The 27,416-nt window shown below is 50.9% G+C and overlaps 1 protein-coding gene and 1 pseudogene across 1 annotated transcript; one reads left to right on the top strand and one right to left on the bottom strand.

Moving 5' to 3' along the window:
* The first annotated feature begins 4,533 nt into the window (after positions 1-4,533).
* LOC133278126 (DNA ligase 3-like) lies at positions 4,534-18,102 on the top strand (annotated as a pseudogene).
* Positions 18,103-21,635: 3,533 nt separating this feature from the next.
* LOC133278211 (coiled-coil domain-containing protein 183-like) lies at positions 21,636-26,269 on the bottom strand. Its single transcript, XM_061470736.1, has 14 exons — positions 26,203-26,269; positions 25,986-26,107; positions 25,745-25,819; positions 25,209-25,370; positions 24,981-25,085; positions 24,679-24,801; positions 24,165-24,293; positions 23,964-24,024; positions 23,783-23,883; positions 23,336-23,496; positions 22,786-22,945; positions 22,526-22,645; positions 22,181-22,277; positions 21,636-21,745 (listed from the first exon to the last, which is right to left on the bottom strand). Exons 1-14 carry the CDS (start codon positions 26,267-26,269, stop codon positions 21,636-21,638), a joined length of 1,593 nt encoding a protein of 530 aa, XP_061326720.1.
* Positions 26,270-27,416: the final 1,147 nt, after the last annotated feature.

The following is a 27,416-nucleotide window of genomic DNA, read 5'->3' on the forward strand; positions in this document are numbered from 1 at the left end:
ATTACTGTCCTTAGGATTTTGAGTGTCATTTAATACGAGATTCACTGAGTTGTTGGAAATTGTGTCATTTTTAACCCCCACTTTGTCTACTTCAGGAATTTCCTCTGATGGTTTTTCTGCTAGTACGTTGTTAGGTCCTACGGGTTTAGGATCTTGTGGGATTGGTTCCTTCTTTATTAAAATGAGGCCCCGGCTATCGGCTCCTGGTTCCTTATATCGTACCCCCCAAGTTTTCCCCGTTATCCACCCTTGGTCAGAAGGGTTCCTTACATTAATCATAAGATGCTGACAGTTCCCCAGTTCGATTCTCCCACGGGGAGCCAATACTACTCCTCCATTCCAATTTTCTTTTCCGGAGGGGTGCATCCATAAGGCCCCCACTGTACCCTTAAAAACTTGTCCGGATTTCCAGGGACCCAATCTGAAGCTATTGTTTCGCATCCCCAGTAGGCACAATAATACTCCCCGGGGTGATTACAGTATCCTCTTACTGGATTCGAACTTGGGCAGAAGCAAAATCCCATACGATCTAAACCCAGGCTTCTAGGCACTAGTTGACAGAGGCTAGCAGTAAAAGTGGGCCCTCCTGATGTGGTTATACTTTGGACTACTTGTTGATCTTCCCATCTGTACAAGGTCCACTTGAAAGGTTGATGGACATATCCTTTTACCGGGATTAATGTCCATCCGCATATCCAATAGATGATCCAGAAAATTGGTGGGTTACCTCCTCTCATAAATCCGGATTTCCAATCCTTCCTTCGAAATTTGGTAGAGGTCTTACTACCCACCTGGCCCATCCACTTAATTTGCACCTCTTTCCACCCTAAACTTTTGGTGGCTATGGTCCCTCTATATCCTCACCTTAATACACCTCTGCCTCCATCGCCTACCCCGTTGCCTGGAGCAGCGAGGTCATTTTTCTTCTCAGCAGCAGTCGCAGTCTTCAGGGGCTCGGCCATAGTTGAATCCTAATATCCTTGAGGGCAGAGTTTAGGGCTCTCGGGTATATGTTCCCCTTGTTCCAATCGTCTCCCTTTTTGGATATAGGTAGCCGCCCTTAAAGGCACTTATGAGCCCACCAATTTTCTGATTCTCAATAATCAATCTTTATTCCTGGTTTTCCTTTGTTTCCAATAACCCGTACCGTCTCTGGGGATATCTTACATCCTCGGGGCAATTTTTGAACAGTTGATCTTTCCGCTCCTGAGTCCACTAGGAACTCAACTTCTTGTTGCCAGGGACCCACTTTTAATTTTATCAAGGGCTCTGTTCTTTCTCAAGTCCCCAGCAGATAGAGCCCCTGACACCCGTAATCTTCCTTGAACATCTTCTCTCCATCATCCTCTTTCTACAGTCTTTCTTAACATGTCCTTTTCCTCCACAATAGAAACAAAGCATCGTTCCTTGCTCTTTTTCCCTTGGAGGCCTCCAGGGTCCTGATCCCGACTGTCGGGATTCAGGCCTCTTCCTAGGAGTGGGTACCCTCTGTCCTTCTCTGACCTTGAGATCATTATTCAGCTTTAATGTATATTTTAACTCCTGACAGCACTCCAGATGACCACTTTGCTTAAGCACAGACAGACTCAAACCTTTAAATCTGAATTTTGAGGCATTAACTTCCCTGTATTAGTGGAATAAACTACTTAATACAGTTCTGCACTGGTCTGTCATTGGTGACTTTTACACAGAGAGAGCATTATATTAAGAGGCTCATCTCAGCAATGCCAGCATTAGCTACCAAGAGAGACACCAGCAGTGATTCCTTGTTGATCCTTCCAGAAACAGGAGTGACTTGTCTCCTCATTTTCTCCCCGCTTTCTGTGAACCCAGTGTCCTGAGTGTTGTGGAGAGCCACTCACTGGAGATATCACTCTATTCACAGCTGTTTAAAGGTACATCTTGGCCAAAGTGGGAGTTGGAGGAGTTTGTTCAAATAAAGCTATAAAACCCAGAGTAATTTTCATTCCTCCCCTTGCAAGCATACCTTTCCACCCAGAACAGGAAGTCTCACACTAGCTGAAACCTCTATCACTTCCTAATGTACTCTAAAACCTGCCAGCCTCAAAAAGATCAGAAGATGCACAAATTCCCTTGCGGCTACAGTGGAAGGAAAGCAAAAGAAATGCTCCAGACTGAAGAGTCTTCAGTTACATTGCTCAAGAGAGCTGGAACTAAGAGTGCCCCAGCTTTGCTGCTGTTATTCCCAGGCCTTTCAAAAGCAACCATCACTTGTGTCAGTCTCTCACTGAAAAAAAAACCCACTGAAACTCACACGTGCATTCTGCATTTCACCACGGGTCAGGTCATCAGTCTCCGGCCTCAGCGGAAGCCGTTCATTTACCTGTCCATTTTAACACCTCCCGAACGGAAAAAAGCCAGAGGGCAGTTCATCTCACCCTAACTGAAGCCTCTGAAACGCCCTCTACAGGTTCACAGAGGCGTTATCGTAGATTATAACACAGCCTCATCTAGATCGTTTTGCTGACTTTCAGCCAGTAAAAGTTAGGGAAGCAAATCCTACCGCTGCGAGGCTGCTCAGCTGCCTCATTTAAATCCAATAACGACGCACTGCAGTGGGTGTCAGCCCTCGAGTCTATCTTTCCATCTCTTTTACCAGGCTCAAACACACAATGACTGAGAGATCTCACCAAAGGCATGATGTGAACACCATGCTGTGCTCCCAGTGAGCTCTCCCTCAACATTACATCTTTTCCCGGGTTCCACCATTTTCTTCTCCTGTAAGACGTCAGTGTTAATGCAAACTGGTGCACCAGGCACTGCTGGTTCTGTAAATAACTTCCTCAATGGGACATCTTTTCCAAAGCAATCTGAACGATTAAGAATGTAACTGCATTAAACGCATATGCTTACCTTTACACTGCGCCTGTCAGATGTGTGGTCCTGGAGCTGGATGTACACAGCCTCTTGAATCAGCGTTTTAAAACCAGAGCATAGGGCTGGTCTGGATGCCTTCCACATGAAGTCAACAGCAGTCAAGAAATTCCTCATGAACTCCCTCAATCCCACAGTTCCTCTTCTGTGACTCAAAGCCTCAGTTGGATTTGGTTGGAGCTTGTTTCTGTTGTTTTGGGGTTTCCACCACTTCTGCACCATGAGGGACAGGAAGGTGTGATTCTGTTCTGGGATCATGGATTATTCCATTGTCCGAGAGCAAAGTACTGCAATGTAAAGTATTGCAAAGAAATGCAGACAGGCTACTTTACAGCCAAATCCTATTGATCAGAAACGCTTATCTCACGGCCTTCATCCCAGTTTTGTGACCAGGTGTGGTTGTGCTGCTCATCCGCAGCTCCAAATACTGTGGCTTGTGTAGCTGGAGTTTGATGTGCTGACAAAAGGCACTGTAGCTCACCTTACAGCTAGCTGAAGGCCAGCAAAAAACAGGTACACACCTGGTGAAGCAAATTCTGTACGTTATGCTTCATTCTGTATCTTATGCCTCATAGCCTGCCTTTGAGGCACAGCAAAGCAGGTCAGGGACAGCTTCATTGCAACTCACACAGCATCCTCTTCTTGGCCAAAGGCAGGAACCCTGCAGGAACCACTGCACTTCCCTCAGCAGCCTCCTGGCAGAGCACAAGAGCACATTCAGCAGGGGAACAGGGCAGGCTGCACCACAACAGAGCAGACAGCAGGGCTGCAGCCATGTGCCCACCTGTACTGGGATGAAGGGCTGGATCAGGGGTGGGGGGGGGGGGCTGAAGTCTACATCAGCACCGCCGGGCTCCTGGAGGGCCTGTGTTGGGAGGCCGCGCACAGCTCAGCACCTCAGGCCCGCACACACACAGTGCAAGGCACAACGTCAGGAGGCAGAGCAGCGTCTCAGCCCTGTGCGGGGCTGTTCTGAAGCCCAGAGCACACGGCAGTACCTCAGACCTGCACCAACACGGCGCCGCTCTGTCGCGAGGGCCGATGCGGGGAAGGCAGCAGATGGGGCTCCCCTCATGAGCCCTGCCTGCCCGTACCGCAGCCGGCTCCGGAGGCCGGGGCCGCGGCCTCGCCTCACGCACACCAAAGGCGGGAAAACGACGCTCAGCGCCTGCGCACAAAGGCTTGCGAGGCGGGCGCCACCACGGGGCGGAAGGGGCGGGGCCCGGAAGCTCCGAGAGCCGCGTTCGAAGGCCCCGTGGCGGCGGCTGCGGCCTAATGGGAGGGCTGGGGAGGGAGCGGGGGAGGCCCCCGCGGGCCAGCAGCTGAGGGCGGGATGGCCGCGGTGTGAGAGCTCGGTGAGCGCTTCCTTCGCTATGGGCAGGGCCGGGGCCTGCGGGCTGCAGCGGCTGGGCCGGGGCGGGCAGGGCGGGCAAGCGGCCTGTGGGGAGGCGGGGTTCGTGTGTGAGGGGTAAAGAGGGGCTGTGAGGCGGGTGTGGGGGGCGATCGGGGCCTGAGGGTGGTAGGGGCTGTGGGATGGGTCTGGGTGAGAGGGTGAGGATCGGGGCCTCCGAGAGCCCCCCACCGGGCACAAGGCCCTCAGCGTGCCCTCTCGTTCGCAGCGCACACGGAGCGGGCTGCATGCCCGCAGGCAGCAGGACACTCGCAGGCTGCCCGGGCGCTCGGCAGGCTCACAGAACTGGTCTTCCACACACAGGTCTCCTTGCCAAGACCCTTCCTTTGCTGTGCTGGCCTCCCCGGGGCCAGCCTCAGTTGCTGGTACCAGGTGCTGTTACAGCCTGTGTCCCTCCGGTCTGCAGGCAGAAACCAGGGTGGTGGTGCTGGGGCTTTCCGCTTCTCCCCACTTGTGAACGCTTGGCTTTGCCAGGCCTGCATGGCTGTAAAGGACATGGCAGAGCAGAGGTACTGCATAGACTATGCCAAGTGTGGCACAGCAGGCTGCAAGAAGTGCAAGGAGAAGATCGTGAAGGGAATGGTGTGCATTGGGAAGATTGTTCCCAGCCCTTTCACGGAGTCTGGTGGGGTGTCCTGGGTTCAGCAGTAGCAGTCATTTTTCTCCTTCTTGGTAGCTGGTTCAGTGCAGTGTTTTGACTTTCGGCCTGGGGACAGAGCTGATAGCGATGTTTTGGTTTGGCCAAGGACTTTGTGAGCCCCTCTGCCAGGGGGGAGGGGAAGCCGGGAGGAAGCAGAAACAGGACACCTGACCCAAACTGACCAAAGAGGTATTCCATACCACAGCACGTCATGCCCAGGATGTAACTGGGGTTAGCTGGAAGGGCTGGGAGACTGCAGGGTTGGAGGAGGTATGGGTCGGTGCTTGATCGGGCTTGGGGGTGAGTTATCGGTTGGCTGGTGGTGAGGTGTTGTATTCTCTTCCCTTGTTATTTCCTTTATCATTATTATAATTGGTGGTAGCAGTAGTGATTTGTGTTACACCTTAGTTACTAAACTGTTTTTATCTCAACCCATGGGAGTTGCATACTTTTTGACTCTTCTCTCCGTCCCTCCAGGAGCAGGGGGAGGGCAAGAAGAGGGGGGAAGTGAGTGAACGAGTTGCCTGACTGGGTTTAAACCACGACACGGGGACGTGAAGGAGTGGTACCATGTGAAGTGCATGTTTGAGAAGTTGGGTAAGGCTCGGGCCACCACCAAGAAAATGGAAGACATCACAGACTTGGAAAGGTAGGAAGAGCTACAAGATGCGGAGATAGACTCAATCAACAAGCACATCTCAGGTGAGATACAGTCAGCACCTTGTTCACTTCTGTACTTTACTCATTCTCAAGGTACGCCACCAATTGTCGTGCTTCTACCATGAAATCCTCGCTGATGTAATGACATCGATATGACAAAGTGCTGCTCTAGTCTGTGTTTCAGCCATACAGGAAAGATAAGAATACTCAATTCTAAATTCATTTGTCACAACTTATTATGGAGAACATCTGAGTGATTTAATTCCTAGGCAGATAAATCCCAGGAGGATGCATCAGTCATTTTTTATTTTCCCTTTAAGCTTTTTTTCCGTGATCTTTACTTTTAACTTGATATCTGAAAAAACGTGCATTTTTTGTCCTTCCTTACCAGTTCTTTTAAGACTCACTTGTTGCAGTATCTCTTATATAGTTTATTGAGTGATGTATGAGGTTAGTTCTTACTGCTGGTTTGAACGTCACTATTTTACAGAAGCTAATTCCAAGGCTGGAAGTACACCGAAGAAAAAAGTGGTAGTCCAAGCTAAGCTCACTGCCACAGGACAGCTAACTACAAAATATCCATTAGGTCTCAGCAGTCCATCACCAAAGAAGTTCTCTGGCTTCACAGGTAAAAAGAATGCAATTCTGGGAAATCCTTCTCTTCTAATACCAGCATCAGAGGTGTTTATCTATAGAAGACAATTTAGTTTTAATATTGTTCCAAAATCTGTTTTGCCAGAAATGGTTAGTGCTTTCTGAGGTTTTTAGTCTTGAATTTGTAGTATTCCCAAGGTAAAAAAGTTTATGCAGTAACCCACATTGTCAGGATGACTTAGTCCATTGGTTAACTTAATCAGACTGTGAATGTCCAGACTAAAGATACACCATGTGGAGCTCAAAATCTGTAAAAACTTGGTTGTGAGGGATTCCCATTGGTGGTGTTCATGGAAGGGAAACCTGGCATTCCTCCGCAGCTTGTCCTGAGAAACCACTATCAGCAGGACAATTGGTGTGCGAGCACTGCCTGACCTGACACAGACGTGTAGCCCTGAACCACCCACTTATCTCCCTGTATACAGCCAGAGCTAGGAATGTGCAAGGGTTTTGGTATTGTAACAGAAGAGGGGATGGGGACATTTTTTCCCCCATTTTAGAAATACCTTGGAAAACATCTTGCTGTGAAGGGCAAAGGCCTATAAAACAGAAAGAAGACAGAAGCATCTGCCAGCAGGAATGCCTTTTCACCAAGGATTAATCGTACTAATTCAGTAGAATTACGGTCCCGAAGATTCTGGTATACTGTGAAGATCAACCCTAATATAAAAATAGGTTAGGATATGTTTTAAGTCACAAATTTTGGCATAGCACAGGTCATTCTTCAGCTCTGAAGCTTTGCCAGCACACCAGGGTTATTCTTTTCAGCTTGCCAAGCAGAGGCAGCTACAACTGCAAAATTTGCATCATACTGTGCTGGTTAAAAAGGCAGCTTCTTCTCTTCTTGTCTTTGCAGCCAATAATTCAGATATCTCTGCAAAGTCTTCCCTCAAGTCCAGCCTGTCCACAAAAAAACATGATCCAAAGCACAAAGACTGCTTGCTGCGTGAGTTCAGGAAGCTCTGTGCTGTGGTAGCTGAAAAGCCCAGCTATAATGTGAAAACACAGATCATCCAGGATTTTCTGAAGAAGGGATCTGGAGGAGGTAGGATTCCTGCTTGGCGTTTTTAGCATATGAAAACCTTCTCAAAATGAACCTCAAAGTATTACTTCAAAGGCAAGGGTGATATAAAACCTGCTTGCTGTGTGTTGCGATGATTTCTGAACTATGGAGATAACATTTGCAAAGTGAACTGTTTATCACCATAACAAATTCAAAGAAGAATGTTTCAGTCTAGAATTGCTGAGAACATTCGTCGGTGCTGCCAAACTTAGTGCTGGCGTCACATCTGGAGGGCAATTGTGAATATATCTCTTAAGGAATCTCTTATGTGAAGCAGAACAGCATGATGAAAAGAGGAAGCCCTGGCTGCAGGGTTTTATTCGGAGGGCCATCCTAATGGGCACAAACAACCAGAGCCTGTGTGTGAAAACAAACTGTGCCCGTTTCCAGTGCTGTGTGCCGTTTTTTTTTTCCCCAGATGGCTTTCATGATGATGTGTACCTGACCATTAAGCTGCTGTTACCAGGCGTCATTAAGGTTGTTTATAACCTGAACAATAAGATTGTAAAGCTCTTCAGTAGAATTTTCAACTGCAACCAAGAAGAAATGATCCGTGACCTGGAGCAGGTGAGTACAGACACCAGTTCTCTTCACTCCCTCGATATGGCAGTGCTGTAATGGGGCTTTTAACTCCTACTTGAAACACAGTTAGCTTGTCTGTTAGAATGGGAGTTAGCAATCTTGGGGGTTTTGTCCCCTTGCATAGCACTTTTTGCCATCTGGAACCTTTAGAAAAGAATGCTTGAACAGAAAGCAGCATATGAATTCACCTGCCCAACTTTAGAGAGCAAGACTGAAATATTTAGGCAATTTGGGCTGCATCTGCATTGTCTAAACTGCTTTGTCTAGCATATTCCTGCGTAACTGATTTATATTACGCTTTTTGTAACATCACTTAGCAAAACCTGTGATTCAATTAACAGATCTGTTCCTGTGAGCTTAATGTGGTTCATACAATTAATCTACACTCATACAGTTGCAATTGCTCATTTGTGCATTTAATTCCTGTGCCCAGGAGTTGGTAATGGACTCTGCACACTTCTGAGTCATTGCTAGATGAAGAAAATGGGTGAATTAATGAAGCTAGTATTACACCTCTTTACTGTCTTGGTATATACTGTCTTCTAGTGACATCACTACACTGTTTCAGATCCTTGGATTTACAAGTGGATTCATCCTGAGGAAATAAATGGTCTGTGATGCTGCAGCAGTGAAAAACAGAGCAATGAGATAATACTGGTACTCTTACTTACCTTTCTTTTGCAAATGAAACAGCTGAGCAGCTTTATTCTGTGTCATGGCAGCTTTCTTCTAATGTTTGATTCAATTCCTTCATGCAGTCCTGTGGTTTATCCTACTTATTGGAGCCATATTGAATCCCCATTCTGTAGCCATAGCCCTGATCCACACCCTTATTTTCTTTCTGGAGACAGGGAGATGTTTCCGAGACCATACACTGCTGCAGAAAATACATGGACTGTCCTGGGTTCAGCAGTAGCAGTCATGTTTGTTTTTTTTTTTCCTTTGTGCTAGCTGGTGCAGTGCTGTGTTTTGACTTCCAGCCTGAGAACAGTGTTGGTGAAGTCAATGTTTTCAGTTGTTGCTAAGTGATGTTTACCCTGACCAAGGACTTTGTGAGGCTCATGCTCTGCCAGGGAGGAGGGGAAGCCGGGAGGAAGCAGAGATGGGGCGCCTGACTCGGGCTAGCCAGGGAGGTATTCCATACCACAGCACGTCATGGCCGGGGTGGGGGGTGACTGGGAGTTACCCAGAAGGACACGGGGCTTCCGGGTGGAACTCGTCTTCTTGGCCGGTGGTATCGTATTCTCTTCCCTTGTTATTTTCCCTTATCATTGTTGTAGTTGATAGTTGCGGTGGTGATTTGTGTACATTGGTTGCTGGACTGTTCGTGTCTCAACCCGTGGGAGTTGCACTCTTTCGATCCTCCTCCCCGTTCCTCCGGGAGTGGGGGAGAACCCCGGTGGGGGGGGGGACACGGACCTCGATTGTTGTCAGCTCGGCACCACTCACTGGGAGTGAGTGAACAAGTTACCTGACTGGGTTTAAACCACGACAGTTCTTTTTGGCGCCCAACGTGGGGCACGAGGGGTTGAGATAAGAACAGTTCTGACTGGGTTGGTAGTCACTCGTCACAATGCTGATTTATTGGCTCTCAAGGTTGTTCCTCTTGATCTCACAGTTTCAGTATATCATATCTTACATCCATCCGGTATTTGCTGTATTAGTGTTTTTCAAGTGTGGGGCTTGGGCTAAGGTTTTTGTCCCATTGTACTTTATGGTAATGACTTGTAATACAATAGAATCATTGATCATGAAACTGATCTGGCTTATGTTCCCAGTGTGGTCACCACCTTTATACTTTGGGAGGTATATGATGGAGGTGCTTAGCAATTACACATCTTTTTTCTCCTTCTCAGGTGCTCAACCTGTGAAGGAGACATTCTTTTACCCTCCCAAGTCGTCCCCCCAGACCATTTACATTTGAGAGTTTTGAATATTTTGAATGGCATTTTAATGCTGTTGAGACTTGTTTGCTGATGGTGATGGGAATCACCATGCTAACACGCATACAGAGTGTGTTTTGCCCACTACTGATTTCAAGAGTTAAGCAGAGTCAGGTTTGGGTCTTGTCTGGGGTCAAACGACAATGTAGGAGGACCGAGAGATTTTCCCTGAGGCTGGACAGCCATGAATGGCAGGGTGTGTGGGATAGTATGGGCAAGTATCTAGGTCAGTGGGCCCCTCCAGTACTTTGGAATTTCACTACCGAACAACTGCAAAATCCAGAAGAATTAGTAAAACACTTAAATGAGGTGTGTGGTCATTCTGGCCATACCAGAGATGGACAAATCACGGCAACGTGCTGGGGCTTGGCCTATGCTTACAGGGCCTTGTTCAACACTATCCAGCACCTTCAAAAGGAAAAGAATGTCGGCGGATCTGAGGGCAAAGCAACAGTCACTACTCCAACTTTGGCTGCAATGAACTGCGCAGCTACCCCAGCAGCAAGTACAGCAGCTGCTCAAACTTCAACTGCAACAGACAGCGCGGTTACCCCAGCTCCAAGCACAGCAGCTGCACCACCCCCAGCAACAAGTACAGTTGCTACTCAAACCACAGTGATAATCACTGCAGCCAAACCAGAGGACCAATTCGTACCAATATCGGTTGCCCCTGTACGCAAGAGAGCAAGCAAAAAGGAGGCAAAAAGGGTGAAGCGAGATGAAGAACCAATGAATTCACCACCCGGTCCAGAATCTGATCAGGAGTCATCATCACATGACGAAGAAGAAGAAGAAGAGGTAACTTCTCGACCTCGGACCTCAGCTGAGCTGCGGAATATGCGAAAAGATTTTACCCGTCAACCAGGGGAGCACATCATCACCTGGTTACTCCGATGCTGGGACAATGGGGCCGATGGTCACGAACTAGAAGGTACGGAAGCCAAGCAGCTGGGATCACTTGCTAGAGAAGGGGGAATTGACAAAGCAGTTGCAAGAGAGAAAACGTCCCTCAGCCTTTGGAGGAGGCTCTTGGCAGCTGTGAAAGAAAGGTTTCCGTACAAGGACGATGTTACGAGTCGTTCGGCCAAGTGGACTACTATAGACAAAGGCATCCAGTCTCTGAGGGAATCAGCCATCGTAGAGATGCTCTATCACATCAAGCCGAATAACGGGGATACACCTACAGATCCAGATGAAGTTGAATGTACACGACCCATGTGGCGAAAACTTACACGGAATGCACCGTCATCATATGCCCATTCATTGGCAACAGTAACCTGGAATGACATAGTACCACTAACAGTGGATGAAATGGCTCATAAACTCCGAGAGTTCAAAGACAACCTCACCCCTTCTATCATCTCAGCTGTGGAAAAACTGTCCCAGCATCTCGAACAATTGAGGGACGTTCTATCTGATTTATCCAGCTCCTCACGTGTACCAACACACGTCTCAGCTATTAACAAAAGGCGTCCTATTGTTCAAGAGAGGAGATACAGGAGGTATACGCCACGGGGTGCCCTATGGTTTTACCTGCAGGATCACGGAGAAGACATGACAAAGTGGGATGGAAAACCTACTTCAGCTTTGGAGGAACGGGTGAGTGAACTGAAGAGGGGAGCAAGGGCCAAGACTGATCGTCCCATGAGAGCTACGGCTTCAGTCTCTGGTGAGCAGTTTCCCAGATGGAGTGGAAGAGCTGATTTTACTCCAGCTCCTGTGATAACGAAGAATAATCCCTTTCACCACGACTTAAGTGTCCAAAGCTGTGACGACCATTAGAGGGGCCCTGCCTCCAGCCAGGTGGAGGTAGGGGACAATCGGATTTACTGGACTGTGTGGATCAGATGGCCTGGCACATCAGTCCCACAGAAGTATAAGGCTCTAGTAGATACCGGTGCACAGTGTACCCTGATGCCATCAAGCTGTCAAGGGGTGGAATCCATCTATATTTCTGGAGTAACAGGAGGATCCCAAGAGTTGACTGTGCTGGAGGCTGAAATCAGCCTGACTGGGAGGGAGTGGCAAAAGCACCCTGTTGTGACTGGTCCAGAGGCTCCATGCATCCTCGGGATAGACTACCTCAAGAGAGGGTACTTCAAAGACCCAAAAGGGTACCGGTGGGCTTTTGGTATTGCTGCTTTGGAGACTGAGGAAATTGAGCAGCTGTCCACCTTGCCTGGTCTCTCAGAAGATCCCTCTGCTGTGGGGTTGCTGAAAGTTGAAGAACAACAAGTGCCAATTGCGACCACAACAGTGCACCGGCAGCAATATCGCACCAACCGAGACTCCCTGATTCCCATCCATCAGCTGATCCGTAGACTGGAGAGTCAGGGGGTGATCAGCAGGACCCGCTCACCCTTTAATAGCCCCATATGGCCAGTGCGAAAGTCTAATGGAGAATGGAGACTAACAGTAGACTATCGTGGCCTGAATGAAGTCACACCACCATTGAGTGCTGCCGTACCGGACATGCTAGAACTTCAGTATGAACTAGAGTCAAAGGCAGCCAAGTGGTATGCCACGATTGATATTGCCAATGCATTTTTCTCCATTCCTTTGGCAGCAGAGTGCAGGCCACAGTTTGCTTTTACTTGGAGAGGTGTCCAGTTCACTTGGAACCGACTGCCCCAGGGGTGGAAACACAGCCCTACCATTTGCCACGGACTGATCCAGACTGCACTGGAACAGGGGCAAGCTCCAGAACACCTGCAATACATTGATGACATTATTGTGTGGGGCGATACAGCGGAAGAAGACTTTGAGAAAGGGAGGAAAATAATCCAAATTCTGCTGAAAGCCGGTTTTGCCATAAAACGGAGTAAGGTCAAGGGACCTGCACAGGAGATTCAATTTTTGGGAATAAAATGGCAAGATGGACGTAGACAGATCCCCACAGATGTGATCAACAAGATAACAGCAATGTCTCCACCAACTAATAAGAAAGAAACGCAAGCTTTCTTGGGTGCTGTGGGGTTCTGGAGAATGCGCATCCCGAATTACAGTTTGATTGTAAGCCCTCTCTATCATGTGACCCGGAAGAAAAATGATTTTAAATGGGGCCCTGAGCAGCAACAAGCCTTTGAGCAAATTAAACGCGAGATAGTTCACGCAGTAGCCCTTGGACCAGTCCGGACTGGACCAGATGTAAAAAATGTACTGTACACTGCAGCTGGGGAGAACGGTCCTACCTGGAGCCTCTGGCAGAAAGCTCCAGGGGAGACTCGAGGTCGACCCCTCGGCTTTTGGAGTCGGGGATATAAAGGATCTGAGGCCAGCTATACCCCAACTGAGAAAGAGATACTGGCAGCCTATGAAGGGGTTCGAGCTGCTTCGGAAGTGATTGGCACTGAAGCACAGCTCCTTCTGGCACCCCGGTTGCCCGTGCTGGGCTGGATGTTCAAAGGCAGGGTCTCCTCTACACATCATGCAACTGATGCTACATGGAGTAAATGGGCTGCACTAATTACACAACGAACTCGAATAGGAAATCTCAGTCGTCCAGGCATTCTAGAAGTCATCATGGACTGGCCAGAGGGCAAAGATTTCGGAATGTCACCAGAGGAGGAGGTGATGCGCGCTGAAGAGGCCCCACCATGTCAGAAAACGAAAAGCAGTATGCCTTGTTTACTGATGGCTCTTGCCGTATTGTGGGAAAGCATCGGAGATGGAAGGCAGCTGTATGGAGTCCTGGACGACAAGTTGCAGAAACTGCTGAAGGAGAGGGTGAATCGAGTCAGTTTGCCGAAGTGAAAGCCATCCAGCTGGCCCTGGACATTGCTGAATGAGAAAAGTGGCCAGTACTTTATCTCTATACTGACTCATGGATGGTGGCAAATGCCCTGTGGGGGTGGTTGAAGCAATGGAAGCAGAGCAACTGGCAACGCAGAGGTAAACCCATCTGGGCTGCTGCACTGTGGAAAGATATTGCTGCCAGGGTGCAGAACCTGGTGGTGAAGGTACGTCATGTAGATGCCCATGTACCCAAGAGTCGGGCCACTGAGGAACACCAGAACAACCAACAAGTGGATAAAGCGGCTAAGATTGAAGTGGCTCAGATGGACTTAGATTGGCAACATAAAGGTGAATTATTTTTGGCCCGGTGGGCCCATGACACTTCAGGCCATCAGGGCAGAGATGCAACGTACAGGTGGGCCCGTGATCGAGGGGTGGACTTAACAGTGGACACTATTGCCCAGGTTATTCATGAGTGTGAAACATGTGCTGCAATTAAATAAGCCAAGCGGTTAAAGCCTCTTTGGTATGGAGGACGATGGTTGAAGTATAAATATGGGGAGGCCTGGCAGATTGACTATATCACACTGCCACCAACCCGCCAAGGCAAGCGCCATGTGCTTACCATGGTGGAAGCAACCACCGGATGGCTGGAAACATACGCTGTGCCCCATGCCACTGCCCGGAACACCATCCTGGGCCTTGAGAAACAGATTTTGTGGCGACACGGCACCCCAGAGAGAATTGAGTCAGACAATGGGACTCATTTCTGAAATAACCTTATAGATATTTGGGCCAAAGAGCATGGCATTGAGTGGGTATATCACATCCCCTACCATGCACCAGCCTCTGGGAAAATCGAACGGTACAATGGGCTGTTAAAAACTACACTGAGAGCAATGGGTGGGGGAACTTTCAAGCATTGGGATACACACTTACCAAAGGCCACCTGGTTGGTCAACACCAGAGGATCTGCCAACAGGGCTGGCCCAGCCCAGTCAGAACTTTTACATATTGTAGAGGGGGACAAAGTTCCCGTGGTGCATATGAAGAATTTGCTGGGGAAGACAGTCTGGGTAATTCCTGCTTCAGGTAAAGGCAAACCCACTCGTGGGATTGCTTTTGCTCAGGGACCTGGCTATACTTGGTGGGTAATGCAGGAAGATGGGGAAGTCCGATGTATACCTCAAGGGGATTTGATTTTAGGGGAAAACAGCCAGTGAACTCAATTGTATGCCATTGCCTGCTGTGTAATGCTTTTATAGCCCATCAACTAGATGTCTCCAGGTCACCAGCGACTGGCCCTGACTTCCCTCCAGCCATCATCCCAACAGAGAATGAACTTTGAACATCATGGACCGAATGGACTCGGCAGCATTATAGGGATTGGTCCATGCACTAAGAAAATGATCTTTTCCTCTTGGTCTGTATGTATATGGATGTATATATATGGGAGAGCGATGGTGTACTGAAAATGTGGGATCTGAGCACGACGTGAATGGTATGGAATAAGGGGTGGATAATGTCCTGGGTTCAGCAGTAGCAGTCATGGTTTTTTTTTTTTTTCCTTTGTGCTAGCTGGTGCAGTGCTGTGTTTTGACTTCCAGCCTGAGAACAGTGTTGGTGAAGTCAATGTTTTCAGTTGTTGCTAAGTGATGTTTACCCTGACCAAGGACTTTGTGAGGCTCATGCTCTGCCAGGGAGGAGGAGAAGCCGGGAGGAAGCAGAGATGGGGCCCCTGACTCGGGCTAGCCAGGGAGGTATTCCATACCACAGCACGTCATGGCCGGGGTGGGGGGTGACTGGGAGTTACCCAGAAGGACACGGGGCTTCCGGGTGGAACTCGTCTTCTTGGCCGGTGGTATCGTATTCTCTTCCCTTGTTATTTTCCCTTATCATTGTTGTAGTTGATAGTTGCGGTGGTGATTTGTGTACATTGGTTGCTGGACTGTTCTTGTCTCAACCCGTGGGAGTTGCACTCTTTCGATCCTCCTCCCCGTTCCTCCGGGAGTGGGGGAGAACCCCGGTGGGGGGGGGGACACGGACCTCGATTGTTGTCAGCTCGGCACCACTCACTGGGAGTGAGTGAACAAGTTACCTGACTGGGTTTAAACCACGACATGGACTCAGTCAGAGATCAGTATGATCAGACAGAAGCCATTTATTACAAAGCCTTACTATTTCTTACATGCACATACAGTGATTTGGCATATTATGATTGGATACCTGTCTTGAAGACCCTTAGTGACTAACATATAATTGGTTAAGCACAGGTGTGAGAACTTGACCTCGAAAGCTTGCCAACAGTTCTTATTAGCTCGGTGAATTCCAGCTTCTTCTTATCTTGCTTGTTTAGGCTTCCTCAGGCCTCTCATGGCCTTGCTGTATCTTTCAGGATTATTCAGAGTTTATGTACCAATTATCCATTCTCCTGTGAGAACATTGCCTCCACAATACACCTCTTCTTTGAACAGAGCAAGTGTTGTCCTCCAGCAGCTAAAAGTCTCCTAACCATCCAAGAGGTAGAGGAATTCCTCATCCAGCAATCAAAGCTCACTAAGGAAGATGACCAGCAAAGTGTGCTGCAGCATATCACTCGCAGGTGAGCAGGGTAATTGGCCTCTGAAGGTTTGCCCTAAAACTGGGAGTAGTTATCAACATATCACAAGCTGGAGCAGGTGGAAAACTAATCATAGCCACAGAGACTGAACTTCATGTCTTCCAGCTGCTATTAGTGGTTTGATTAAGACACCCTGACTGCTGACCAGCAGTGGAGAACATGTTTGGCTCCTGTTCATGCCAGAGAATTTCATCCTGGCCTGACAAGCCACTATTAGCTGCCTTAATGAGACTTAGCTGTTAATGAATTTGCTGTACTTATTTATGTTTGGAAAAGCCTTCAAGCCATTTAGACAGGTTGAAGATTTTTTGTGCGGCTCAGTCTGTGTTGATCTGATTTGAGGATGTTCCTGTCGCTTCCTTCTGATGCATTAATTACATGAATTTTGGAAAGTATGTCACCACTGAGACAGAATTAATTCAGGCATTCAAACATAGAGATGCTAAAAAGCTTTTTGGATATTCTTTTGTGCCTCTGAGCTGTCACTGGTAACGTGTTCTTATTTAATTTTAAACCCTCCAGAAAGGGAGGACCTTTTTTGATCAGTTTCTTTTTTTCAGCTGGCAAGTAATTCAGTTAAATGTCTGCCACTTCTGAATCTTCTCTCGCATTTCAGATGTATGGGCAGCGACCTGAAATGCATCATCAAGCTAGTTAAGCATGACTTGAAAATAAATGCTGGAGCAAAACATGTGTAAGTCTTACCTTTCGTCGTGAGAAATCCACCAGAAGTGGGCAGCTTCATAAGCCCAGAGCAGCAGAGCTGAGGTTGTTCCATGCTTCCCCCTCTCCTCAATCTGTTGAAGGTTGGATGCTTTGGATCCCAATGCTTACGAGGCGTTCAAAGCATCACGCATGGCAGAGCGAGTCCTGAAGAACCAGCAGGAGGCTGAGAAGATGCCAGGTCTGAAGCGGACCCTCAGTGTGCAGGCCTCCCTGATGACCCCCGTGCAGCCCGTGCTGGTAAGGTTGGCTCCCCTGCAATGAGCACCTTCAGCTGCTCGAGAGATGGGGTTCTCACATGCGCTGTCAGACCCCTCAACTTTAACAAGCAATAGATAGATAAATGACTGTAGTGTGAGCTAACAGAGCATGCAGTGCTGATTTAATACCACTTTAGAAAGTGTTTTCTACCAGGAGGCCAATATTCAGTGTACTTGCATCTTCAGTGCCGCTGCAGAAGCTAAAATCTTGACTTGCTTTCAGTCCAGAAATGCCTTTTTTTTGTTTGCTGTCATTCCAGAAGTCCATTCTTTCTATAGAAATAGTGTAAGCTTTCAACTGCATTAGAGATTCAAATAAGTTTGAGGTTTTATTTGAACAGATTGAGTTAAATATTTACTTATGGGCTAAGCATGCTCCTGCTAAAGGCACAGTACTTTCACCTTTAAGTATTTGGAGGAGACAAGCACTGAAAAGCTGTAATTATCTGGGTATGTGTAGGTGATTCTAAGTAAATGAGTAATTAAGAAAAGGAAAACTTGGACTGCGTATTAGAGATCCTGGACAAAAAGAGCTACAAAGCACTGTTAGTTCATGAACTTGACTAAAAGGATCTTCATCTTTTAACGTATAATCTGAGTGAGTTTGGAATTTGTCTCTCTCCACCTTCCTAAGGCTGAAGCCTGCAAGTCCATTGAGTATGCCTTGAAGAAGTGCCCCAATGGCATGTATGCAGAGATCAAATAACGATGGTGAGTGGGTGCAGGTCCATAAAAATGGAGATCAGCTACTTCAGCAGAAGCCTCAAGCCTGTCCTCCCACATAAAGTAAGCACCTATCAACCACCTCTCCTCTTGCACTGGCTCCTCTAGAAACATGACTGCATTTCACAACCACTTCTGTAAGCAGGGGGAATACCTCTTGTTGTGGACTTTCCTAATTATGTAGACACATGGAATCTGGAAAAGGAACCCTTGATGGAGTTGTAATCAATTAGTTTTGGTGGACATCCAGGGCTTGAAACTAACATTAAGCTCTCTGCTTTAGAGTCCTCTTACACACTGCGTTTCGGGAGGCCTGATACCTGCTGGGTGACTTGGTTATATTTGTTCAAGCCTCATTTTTCTCTTTGTACAGTGTACAGTTTATACCGTAGTAGAAAGAAAAGCTAGTTGTCGTGGTTTAAACCCAGTCAGGTAACTTGTTCACTCACTCCCAGTGAGTGGTGCCGAGCTGACAACAATCGAGGTCCGTGCCCGTCTCCCCCCCCCCCCCCCGCACCGGGGCTCTCCCCTTCCCCGCTCCCGGAGGAACGGGGAGGAGGATCGAGAGAGTGCAACTCCTATAATGGAGGCACCTCCAGTTCATGAGATGTTGCAAGCCTCCAGCTAAAAATCAGCTGTTCTGCTACTTTTCTTCTCTTATTCTTCCTTGATCATGCTGTGGCATCAGCCCTTCCTCCCCCCTGTTTCATGTGCCTTTGCGTAATCTGTGGCATCTATCTTGTGGCTTTTGGGGTGATGATCTCTGATTTGGGAGGCACATTGCTCCATGCATTGAAGCAAATGATAAAATGCACAGTGTAGTACAGAGCAAAACTGGCAGGGAACTCTTGTGAAACAGCTGCTCTCTTGCATGATCCTGGTGGAGTCAGGATGTGTTCTCCAGGGCTCATAGAAGCCTGGAGAACAGGAGTTGGATGTCTGGGCTTTGCTGGAGGCCTGTGTGAGCTGTCCTGGAGGTCTGGAGTGGGAACAAGGCTGCTCTTATGGTGGGGAGTGGGGCCAGCAAAGAAAGATGGGAGCAGGGAGAGGAATGAAGCCAAGTTGCTGCTCCATTGCTGCTGGCCAGCGGTGCTTTGGAAGGCGACATCAAAGAATAAGTCTGTGGTGAGGGGAAAAGCATAGAAGAGCAGCATTTTGGGGTCTGAATCCCAGAGGATGGACCAGCATATGAACTCATCACGTGAGGAGATAATACCAGCATAGAGTGTGTGTAGGAAGGGGAGATGAAGTTAATGAATAGATGTACCTGGAGGGATGTTTGGTCTTGCTTCCATTATGTACTCAGACATAGCAGAGTTGAATAGCCTCAAAGATCCAAAATAACCCTGGGAGCTTTATCAGGACCTATGCCTGCGGTTCCCTCCATATGGGCTGACACAAATGAAGAGACCAATGATGGTTACCCCCAGATACCACAAAACAGCTTAAAAATTGAGCACCTTTAAAAAGCTAGAGCTGTGTCAAACGCTTAATGCGGCATGTGCTTCTGATGCTGTATCTGCTGCACTGGTTGTTTGTCTGATGGAGGGGGAAAATAATGGTGATGAAATAGCTCAGCCTTTCCAGGCGGGTTCCAGTAGGTGCCAGTCTCACTTTGTGGACCAGGGGAGAATGGAAGCTGCTAGCAATCCTGCACGGCAGTAGGAAAAAATACAGCACCAGAGGGGGTGGGAGGGAAAATGAAAGCCTATAGGAAAGACCTCTGTTCTCTGGGATGCTCACTGCAGTTCTTTTTCCCTGCTCAGCAAAGTTTATCTTGGGCTCACAGCACAGCCCAGTGTCCCCCCTGCTCTTTACTTAGTGGGTAATAAAGGAAGAAGGGGTTGGGGAAGGAAAGGGAAATGGGATATTGTGTTTTGATGCCCCAATGGGTAGAAAAATGCCTGGTTTCTGAATATGATAGTTAATGCATAATCTGAAAGACTGTCTCTTATCACCAGGCAGTATGTGACACGCCATTATGTGATAATGGAATCCTATATGAAGACTACAGGAGACCCACTACCATTCAGTTTCCTTACAGAACAGCAAAGCTCTGAAAGCAAATTTGTCTTCTCTTTCCCCCACCTCCTTCTCTCCTCTTTTTTTTTTTTACCCTGAGAAAATGAATATTTCTATTTTGTTTTGCAGAGGATTAGCACGAACTAATAGGATTAATATCCCAAGGTGTGTGGCAAATGGAACATTGTTAATAGGGTGATTATTACAGAATTATATGAAGGGGCAAAAAAATGAAAGCAGCTGAACTAAAAGCATCTCTGTGTTGCATGGACTGCCATTTCTGTGCAATATCCCAGCTGCTGGCTTGCCTGCGCTGGCTCCTGCTCCCTAATTCCTCAGGCTTGCTCTGCCTGTGGGATGGACTTCAACATCAGCACAGGGCAGGAAGCCATTTCAGAGGCTGGAAATACTGGATGCAGAGAGTTGGCATCTCCTCCAGGCCTAGTTACGAGGGTCCTGAAAGTAAAAGGAAGGTAAAGGATTACAGGTACCAGATAGTCAACATTTCACTGGTATCCTGGGGATACCTTCCAGATGTGAATGGTCTTCTGCTCTTGATGACTTTAGAACAGCCTTCCAGTACCTAAAGTGGCAGACAGGAAACCTGGAGAGGGGCTTTTCACAAGGGCAGGTAGTGAGAGGACAAGGCAGGTTGGCATGTGGAGCTTCTCTTGTGCTCACCATGTGTAGGTGATGCTGGGCATCTACTCCCCAGTAGACGTTTACATCAGCTTAATGGGTTTATTAACACTGCAATTGGTGGTAGAACTCCTTCAGGCATTGTGAGAAGCCCCTGTCTCTGCCAGCTTCACACAGGGTGAAGGTGCTCTGCAGGAATTTCATCTTGGCATCCTGCTGGGCAGCCTCCTTGACACCCAGGGGATGAACAATTGTATTGCGCATCACTTTTGTTTTCTGTCCCCCTCCCCTTCCTCTGGGCTCCTCTCGGATCTCCCTGAGCCATTCCTCATGGATGCCAATGACCGCCCCACTGTGGTGGGGACAGTGTGCCCAGCTGGGGTCCAGACCCACTGCTCCTCAGTCCCTCAGCGCCGGGGAGTGGCGGTCCTCTCGCACAGGCCTCCTGCTGCCTCACCATCCCAGGGCTTCCTCCCATTCTGCTGCTGCCAATGCCCACATTCCACCCTAGCTTTTCCTTGGTTCCCTTCCATGTGGAGGGATGGAGTTTTGGGTGGCTGAGAAAGGGCAGGTTGGCGTGTCGGTGGGGCCTGTCTGGTGCTCACCATGTGTAGGTGATGCCCAGCAAGAGCTTTTTGTCCTGGCACAGTTGTGGGAGGAGGCATTGGGTGTTTTAATTTTGGCTCTTCTATGCAGGCTATCCATGATGTAGTTCCTAGAAGTTCAGCTCACCCCCCTGGCTGTGGTAAGCACATGAGAACAGGACAGGGGCAGGAGATGGATGGGTGACAGTAAAGCACAGTGGCATTGCAGAAGAACGTGCCTGTTGGGCTCTTGGTTCTGGGAAGCTCCATTCCACGTGGTCACTGGCACATCATGCTCCTTCTGGAGCTTCCTTTCAAAACCACAGCTTGTGCTACGTTTTGGCAATAGAATCCCCACACCTGCAGTCACACAAAGCCCACCAAGCGCATCCGATGGAATGAAAAACGTCTCCTCTATTAACAGGAGGCAAAAGTGCACAACGGGTGCTCTGGGGCATCCCCAGGTCTCGGGGAGCAACCGCTACTTCCTCTTGCTTTTCTTCTTGCTTTCGATCAAGTCCAGCCCTTGCTTCTTGATGGCTTCTCTGGTGAGGACAAGGCCACTGTGGTTGTCAGGGATATCAAAATCGTCTGGAGGAGAGAGCGGAGAGGAGCGGGCTGGGGAGGGTCTGTGGGGCTGCCTCTGCTGTGCCTGTGTCCCCAGGAGGAGCCGGCAGCTCCCATAGGAGGAGGCCACTGGCAGAGCCAAGCCCTGGCTGTGAAGAAGATTCACAGCCAAGTGGTTCTGAAGACGAGGCTCTCCCCGCTTGCACCACAGCATCCCCCCTTGCTCCTGTGGTGCTTCTACGCTCCCCAAGCCACCATCTGCCTCCAGTCTCCCACATGCACACAGAAAACCAGCACTATGCTCAAAGGCCTGGAGCCAAGCGCGGTCAGCCCCAACGCCTGCAGCAACTCCTGGGTTGGGCTCTGCTGGGACAGTGGGAGATGGGCAAGGACAGCCAGAAATGCCAGGAGGCAGGGGCTGGCTGGGGCAGTTGCCGTGGGATGTGTCCCCTTTCCTACCTCGGAGCCCCACGCCCGTGTCCTCCAAGGAAACCTTCCGGTTCCGTGGATCGGCCATGAGGGTTTCCTCCAGCAGCTGCCTGACCTTCACAAAAGTCTGTGAAAGAGAGGCTGTGTTCATAGCTGAAGGGGAGGCGGGTGTTACAAGCAAAGGGGTGCCCAAGCTCCATGTGCCCCTGGTAGGGAACACCCCACAGAGCCCGGGGCCACCTGGGCCTGAGCTGCTCCGTGGCTCTTCCCTCGAGCACCTCCATCCTCCAGCTGGGAGGATGGCTTGGCACGGGCCACCCGGGAAAGCCTGTGCGGGTCCCCAAAGAGCGCAGCAGGGATGGAGCCGCCGTGCACCTCATCATCCTCGCTGTGGCTGGAGGGGGGCAGGTCAGCCACCCGCTGCACCAGGTACTGCAGCTTCTGCTCACACTGCCGGAGCTTCTCGTCCACTGCCATGGCCTTGACAGGATGCTCCTGGAGTCAGAGAGGGAACAGCCTTGGTGGGGAGAACGAGCCCCTTGGGGTGATGGTCGCTGCACCAAGTGTCACCACACGGTGCCGTTGCAGCACCAAGCAGAGCCTGGGCTCTGCTCAGCCCAGCGTTGGGCGGGTACCTGGCCAGGCACGGTGATGCCCCGCAGCCGGACGAAGAGGTTGTCAAGTGCGTTTTCAAAGTCCAGCAGCGTCTCCTGGCTCCTCAGCAGCTGGGCTCGCCCCTGTTCCAGCCGAGCCTCTTCCCGCTGCAGCCTCGTCCTCAGCTCCTCCACCAGCCCCCTGGAGCCAACCACGGTCACATCCATACAACGGCACAGGGGTGCAGACACCCCAAAGCTGTTGCAAAAGCTGCTGCCCAGCTTCTCCCCTGCCCCCAAGCGCAGAGCAGAGATGCTGCCTGCAACTCAACCCCACGCTGCTGCTGCTCCCACTTCCCATGCCAGGCAAGGAGCAAGGCTCCTCCTGCTGCCAGCGCAGGAGCTTTGCGTGCTCTGCCAGCACCAGAGCTGGGGCAGCACTCTGCTCAGAAAGCCTCCCAGTGCGGGAGGGGTGGGCAGCCGCAGGGTGACAAAGGAAGGGCTGCCCTCTTGGGACACCTGCCATGCACGTGTCCCCCTGCCCCTAAGGGTGCCGGCCCCTTTGGCATGAGTGTCCGGAGGCCAGCAGTACCTGCTTGTGTCTGGGGGCCGGCGAAACTTCAGCTCATCGCGCTGCATCTCCAGCTCCTTCACTGCCTTCTCCAGCTCCTGCTTCTTCTCCTTGCACCTTGTGAGGTACTGCTCCATTTCCAGCAGGGACTTCTGCTGTGCCTGGAGCCTGATGGGGATGTCCTGGCCGGGGGAGAGCACAGGGACTCAGCCCAGGGCACTCCTGCAGGGTACAGGATCTGGGCCGTGCTCCTGGGGAGGTTTCTGCACCAGGAACCACAGGAAGCACTGCAAGTTCATGGCGTGGAGCAAAGCAGTTCCAGCCCTGCCTGTACAAGAGGGGCCCTGGGGGGCTCTGGGGACAGAGGAGAGCAGATAACCCTGCCATGGAACAAGGTGAGCAGACAAGGCTCAGCTCCCTGGGGCTGGAGCAGCCCCAGCTTCTACCAGAGATGGCTTTTCACCTCACCCAGAGGCGGGAGCACTGCACCACATCCTTGGCCTCCTCTATCTTCTCCCTCACGTAGGCCTCCCGCTGCAGCTGGGACTTGGTGGCCTCCAGTTTGGCAGCTGCGGTGGAAAGGTTGTGGCAGGGAAGGATGCCTGCGGCTGCGCCTGCATCCCCCCCCTGCACCCTGACAGGCACTCACCCACCACTGGGTCCTCTGCGGGCAGGCTCAGGAAGTCCCTGCTGAGGTCATGCTTGGCTTGCTGCAAGGATGTTCATCGTCACCCCTGAGCTGCTGGCAGCCTGGGGGAGCTGGCCCTGCAGCCCCTCACCCATGGCAGGCTGGGCACTGATGCCCGCCCTATGCCGGCAACCCTGAATGTGCCGGGGTCCCCCAGCTCACCGTTTTCAGAGCCCTTTCTTTTGCTTCCTTGAGCCAGCCTCCGTCTCTGGGCTCTTTCTGAGCAGCCTGGGTGCGGAGCCTGAGCTCCCTCTCTGCAAGGACCTGGGTTTTCGTCCTGACCATGCGCTCCTGGAGCAGAGCAGAAGAGAAGTGGCTCCCAAAGCTCCAGCGGACCTCTGTGAGCTTCTAAGCCTGGCATGGCCAGCATCAAGAATGCCACCCCCTACCCCCTGTAAACAGCCTGGGAAGGAAAGTGAGCAAGGCCAGCTAGAGAATGGAGAATGCCACCTTCCCCGTGGCCAGGGCTTCAGGCAGCTGTCCCCAGCTCAGGGCAGCCCGGCCCAAGAGCCAGACACAGGAGGAGCTATGGAGGCATCTGGGTGCTGCGGGGAAGCCAAGCTCAGTCTTGCTTTTTCTTGAAGGAAGGAAGACTCAGCAGCACGGCCGTCTGGTGCCATGTGTGGGCTCTGGAGGGCAGGAAAGCACCCTGAGGTGCCCTGGACGATGGTCTCACCTCGGCTCCACGAGCAGCTCTGAGCCCACGCGAGGCCATGAGCTCCATGTCCTCCACCTCCCTATGCTGCAGCTCGGCCGTCTCACTCAGGAGGTCCAGGTGCAGAGGCAGGTGGGCCAGCTCCTGGGACACGGGGAGCCAGAGCCCACTGAGTCCCAGGGGTGCCCTGTGCTGGGACAGAAGGTGGAGGGGAGCAGGAGGACCTCCTGCAGGAGGGTGTCCCACCAGCACAGCCCCTTGGGCCCTTCAGTGCCTTTGCAGGGGGAGCGGGTGAGACAACGGCACGGTGAGGATGAGCTCACCTTCCTCAGGGCATCCCGCACCGCCACGTACAGGGCAGTCACCTTCTGCCCAGCGCGGACTTTTGTTTGCATCTTCTCTATGTTGCCCTCCAGGGTACGAACCACCTGGGGCAGAGAAGGTTGGAGACAAGGGGTGAGCCCATCTACTGAGACCAGTGCCCACCCAGGGGGGCAGGGTTGACTGAAACCCCCCACGGGTGCTGCCACCCCAGGGAGGGGCCCTGGCACCTGTGCCTGCTGCTGCTTTTCGGCCCTCTGGACATCCTGCAGCTGCTGCAGCCGCCTCTGCAGCCGCTCCTTGGCCCGGCTCCGCTGCTCCACCAGGTACAGCAGCATGTTGCATGTGTTCACCTGGCGATAGACTTCAGCCCGGAGCTTCTCCTGGGCCACCTGCATGGGATGTGAGCATTTGCCAGGCTGGAGGCAGGGCTCGCTGGGCACCCACGGGAGAAGGGGTCCTGCCTGCAAAACTCATTGCCAAGGTAGAGCTGGGGATGCTGGGACCTGCTCGCTCCCTTGGCGGGACAGGAGCTCTGCTGGGGCAAAGGACCTGCTCAGGGAGCTAGGGGAGGACACTGATGGGTCCTGCAGTGCAAAGGGTCCCACGGGACCGCTCATGGACGCCCCGTGTCTCACTGCACCAGCCCTGCGGGGCTGTCGTGGTGCTGGCACCAGCTGCCTGTTCCCTCCAACCGCTCCTTCTGAGCATCCCCTGAACCCCAGCCCACTGCCAGCAGCCTGGCCCCGCTGGACTCTGCTATTACCTCCAACGGCTTACTGGCCAAAGCAATGCCCAAGGGCTGCTCCGCTCCGCAAGCCTCAGCGATGGTGAGCTCATGCTGTGGGCAGAAGAAGGGCAGAGAACACATCACTGCCAGCCTGGGGATGGTCCCAGCCTCCTGCTGCCCTGCACTCCCTGCTCCTGGACAGGACCAGTGGAGAAGCTAGCTCTGCACGTCCAGCAGAGTCACAGTCACGGAGGCAGCAAATGGGACCTGCCGGTACCTTGCGGGCAAGGCCCAGGACATAGATATCCTCCTGCACCGCCTCTCGCAGCTGGGGCAGCCGCTCCACGTTCTGCGTGAACTTCTCTTCCTGTGGCTTGCTGTACAAGTTCCTTGCTTGCCCTGCAGGACATTGAGGAGCTGTTGGTACCATGCAGGATGATGCGGGGACTAAAAGCCCCCTACTTGGCTATAACGCAAAGCCAACGGGGCAGCACCTTGCAAGGCTATGCTGGCACGCATCTCACGGATGCGCTTGCTGAGGTTCGTCTTCTGGCCCAGCATGATGCCGCTGCTCCTGCCTCGGCTCTCCAGCCCCGCTGTGTACGCAGCAGCCACTGCAGCTCTACTGCCCGCTGCAAGGGTCACAGAGCTGTGGCCAAGCCAACGGAGCTGAGCAACCTACGTCCTCATAATTGTCGCAGGGCTGTAACCACAACATGGAGCTGAGCTCCCTACGCCCTGGGAACTGTTGCCGGGCCGTAACCACAGCAACGGAGCAAGAGCAGCCTCTTGCTGCCTGGACATGTCCCTTTGGAAAGGTCAGCTCATTGGTCAGGAAACAGCCGCGCAGGGAGTTACGCTCCTGTTGACACGGGCAAGAACCAACCAGCTCTCAATACTGATTATTTATTCGGATGCTCACCGTATGCTCTTGCTCACCTACAAACGGGACACGAAATGCAAGCACGTACACTTGTTTGTTGGTCAATACCATCAAGATCCCACTACCAGAGAGCTGCAGAAAAAGACTTTGGAGGAAATGGCCTTCCCAGCACTAAGCTTGTACTTCAGCCGAGATCAAGCTTCTGTAATGCGGGGTCTTTTACCTACAGCCATCCTGTTGTGCTAAGGGGGTTAAGAAATACCCTCTGAGGCTCTTACTCAGCATCTCCTTTGCAGATTTATAAATGGCATGTTAGCGCTAATAGCCAGTGACAAGCTAAATTCCGACACGATTATCTCTAGTGCTTCATCAAGCCTGCATGAAGAAGTGGTCGCTTGAAAGACAAGCAGGGAAGGGTTTGTACACCCAAGGAATCTCCCCAGTCTGGCCATGCATGTAGAGATCTCCACACGGAGGCCACGTCCACGTGCCAAATACAGGAATTACGCCCCTAACCTTTCCGAGGCAAAATTTAAACACGTAGATTACATTGGGGGCAAGAGAAAGCATTTTAAATCGGATAAAGTGGTTCATGAATCTCCGTTTCACTGTCCCTCAGCAAAACTCGGCCTCGACAACGGCAGCGCCTTCCAAAGTGTTACTAAAGACATTTCACCCATCCTTGCACAGCCAACAGCCCACAGACTGCTGCAGCAGTGAGCTTCCAAGAGGAAGCCTCTGACTAAGGACCTAGTCCCGAAGGGAGAAGGGGTCCTGCCTGCCGAGGTAGAGCTGGGGATGCTGGGACCTGCTCACTCCCTTGGT

The sequence above is a fragment of the Pezoporus flaviventris genome, unplaced genomic scaffold, assembly GCF_033815535.1.
Source record: "Pezoporus flaviventris isolate CSIRO_AGI_PZ_B2104156 unplaced genomic scaffold, CSIRO_AGI_Pfla_v1 ptg000063l, whole genome shotgun sequence".
Lineage (NCBI taxonomy): Eukaryota > Metazoa > Chordata > Aves > Psittaciformes > Psittacidae > Pezoporus > Pezoporus flaviventris.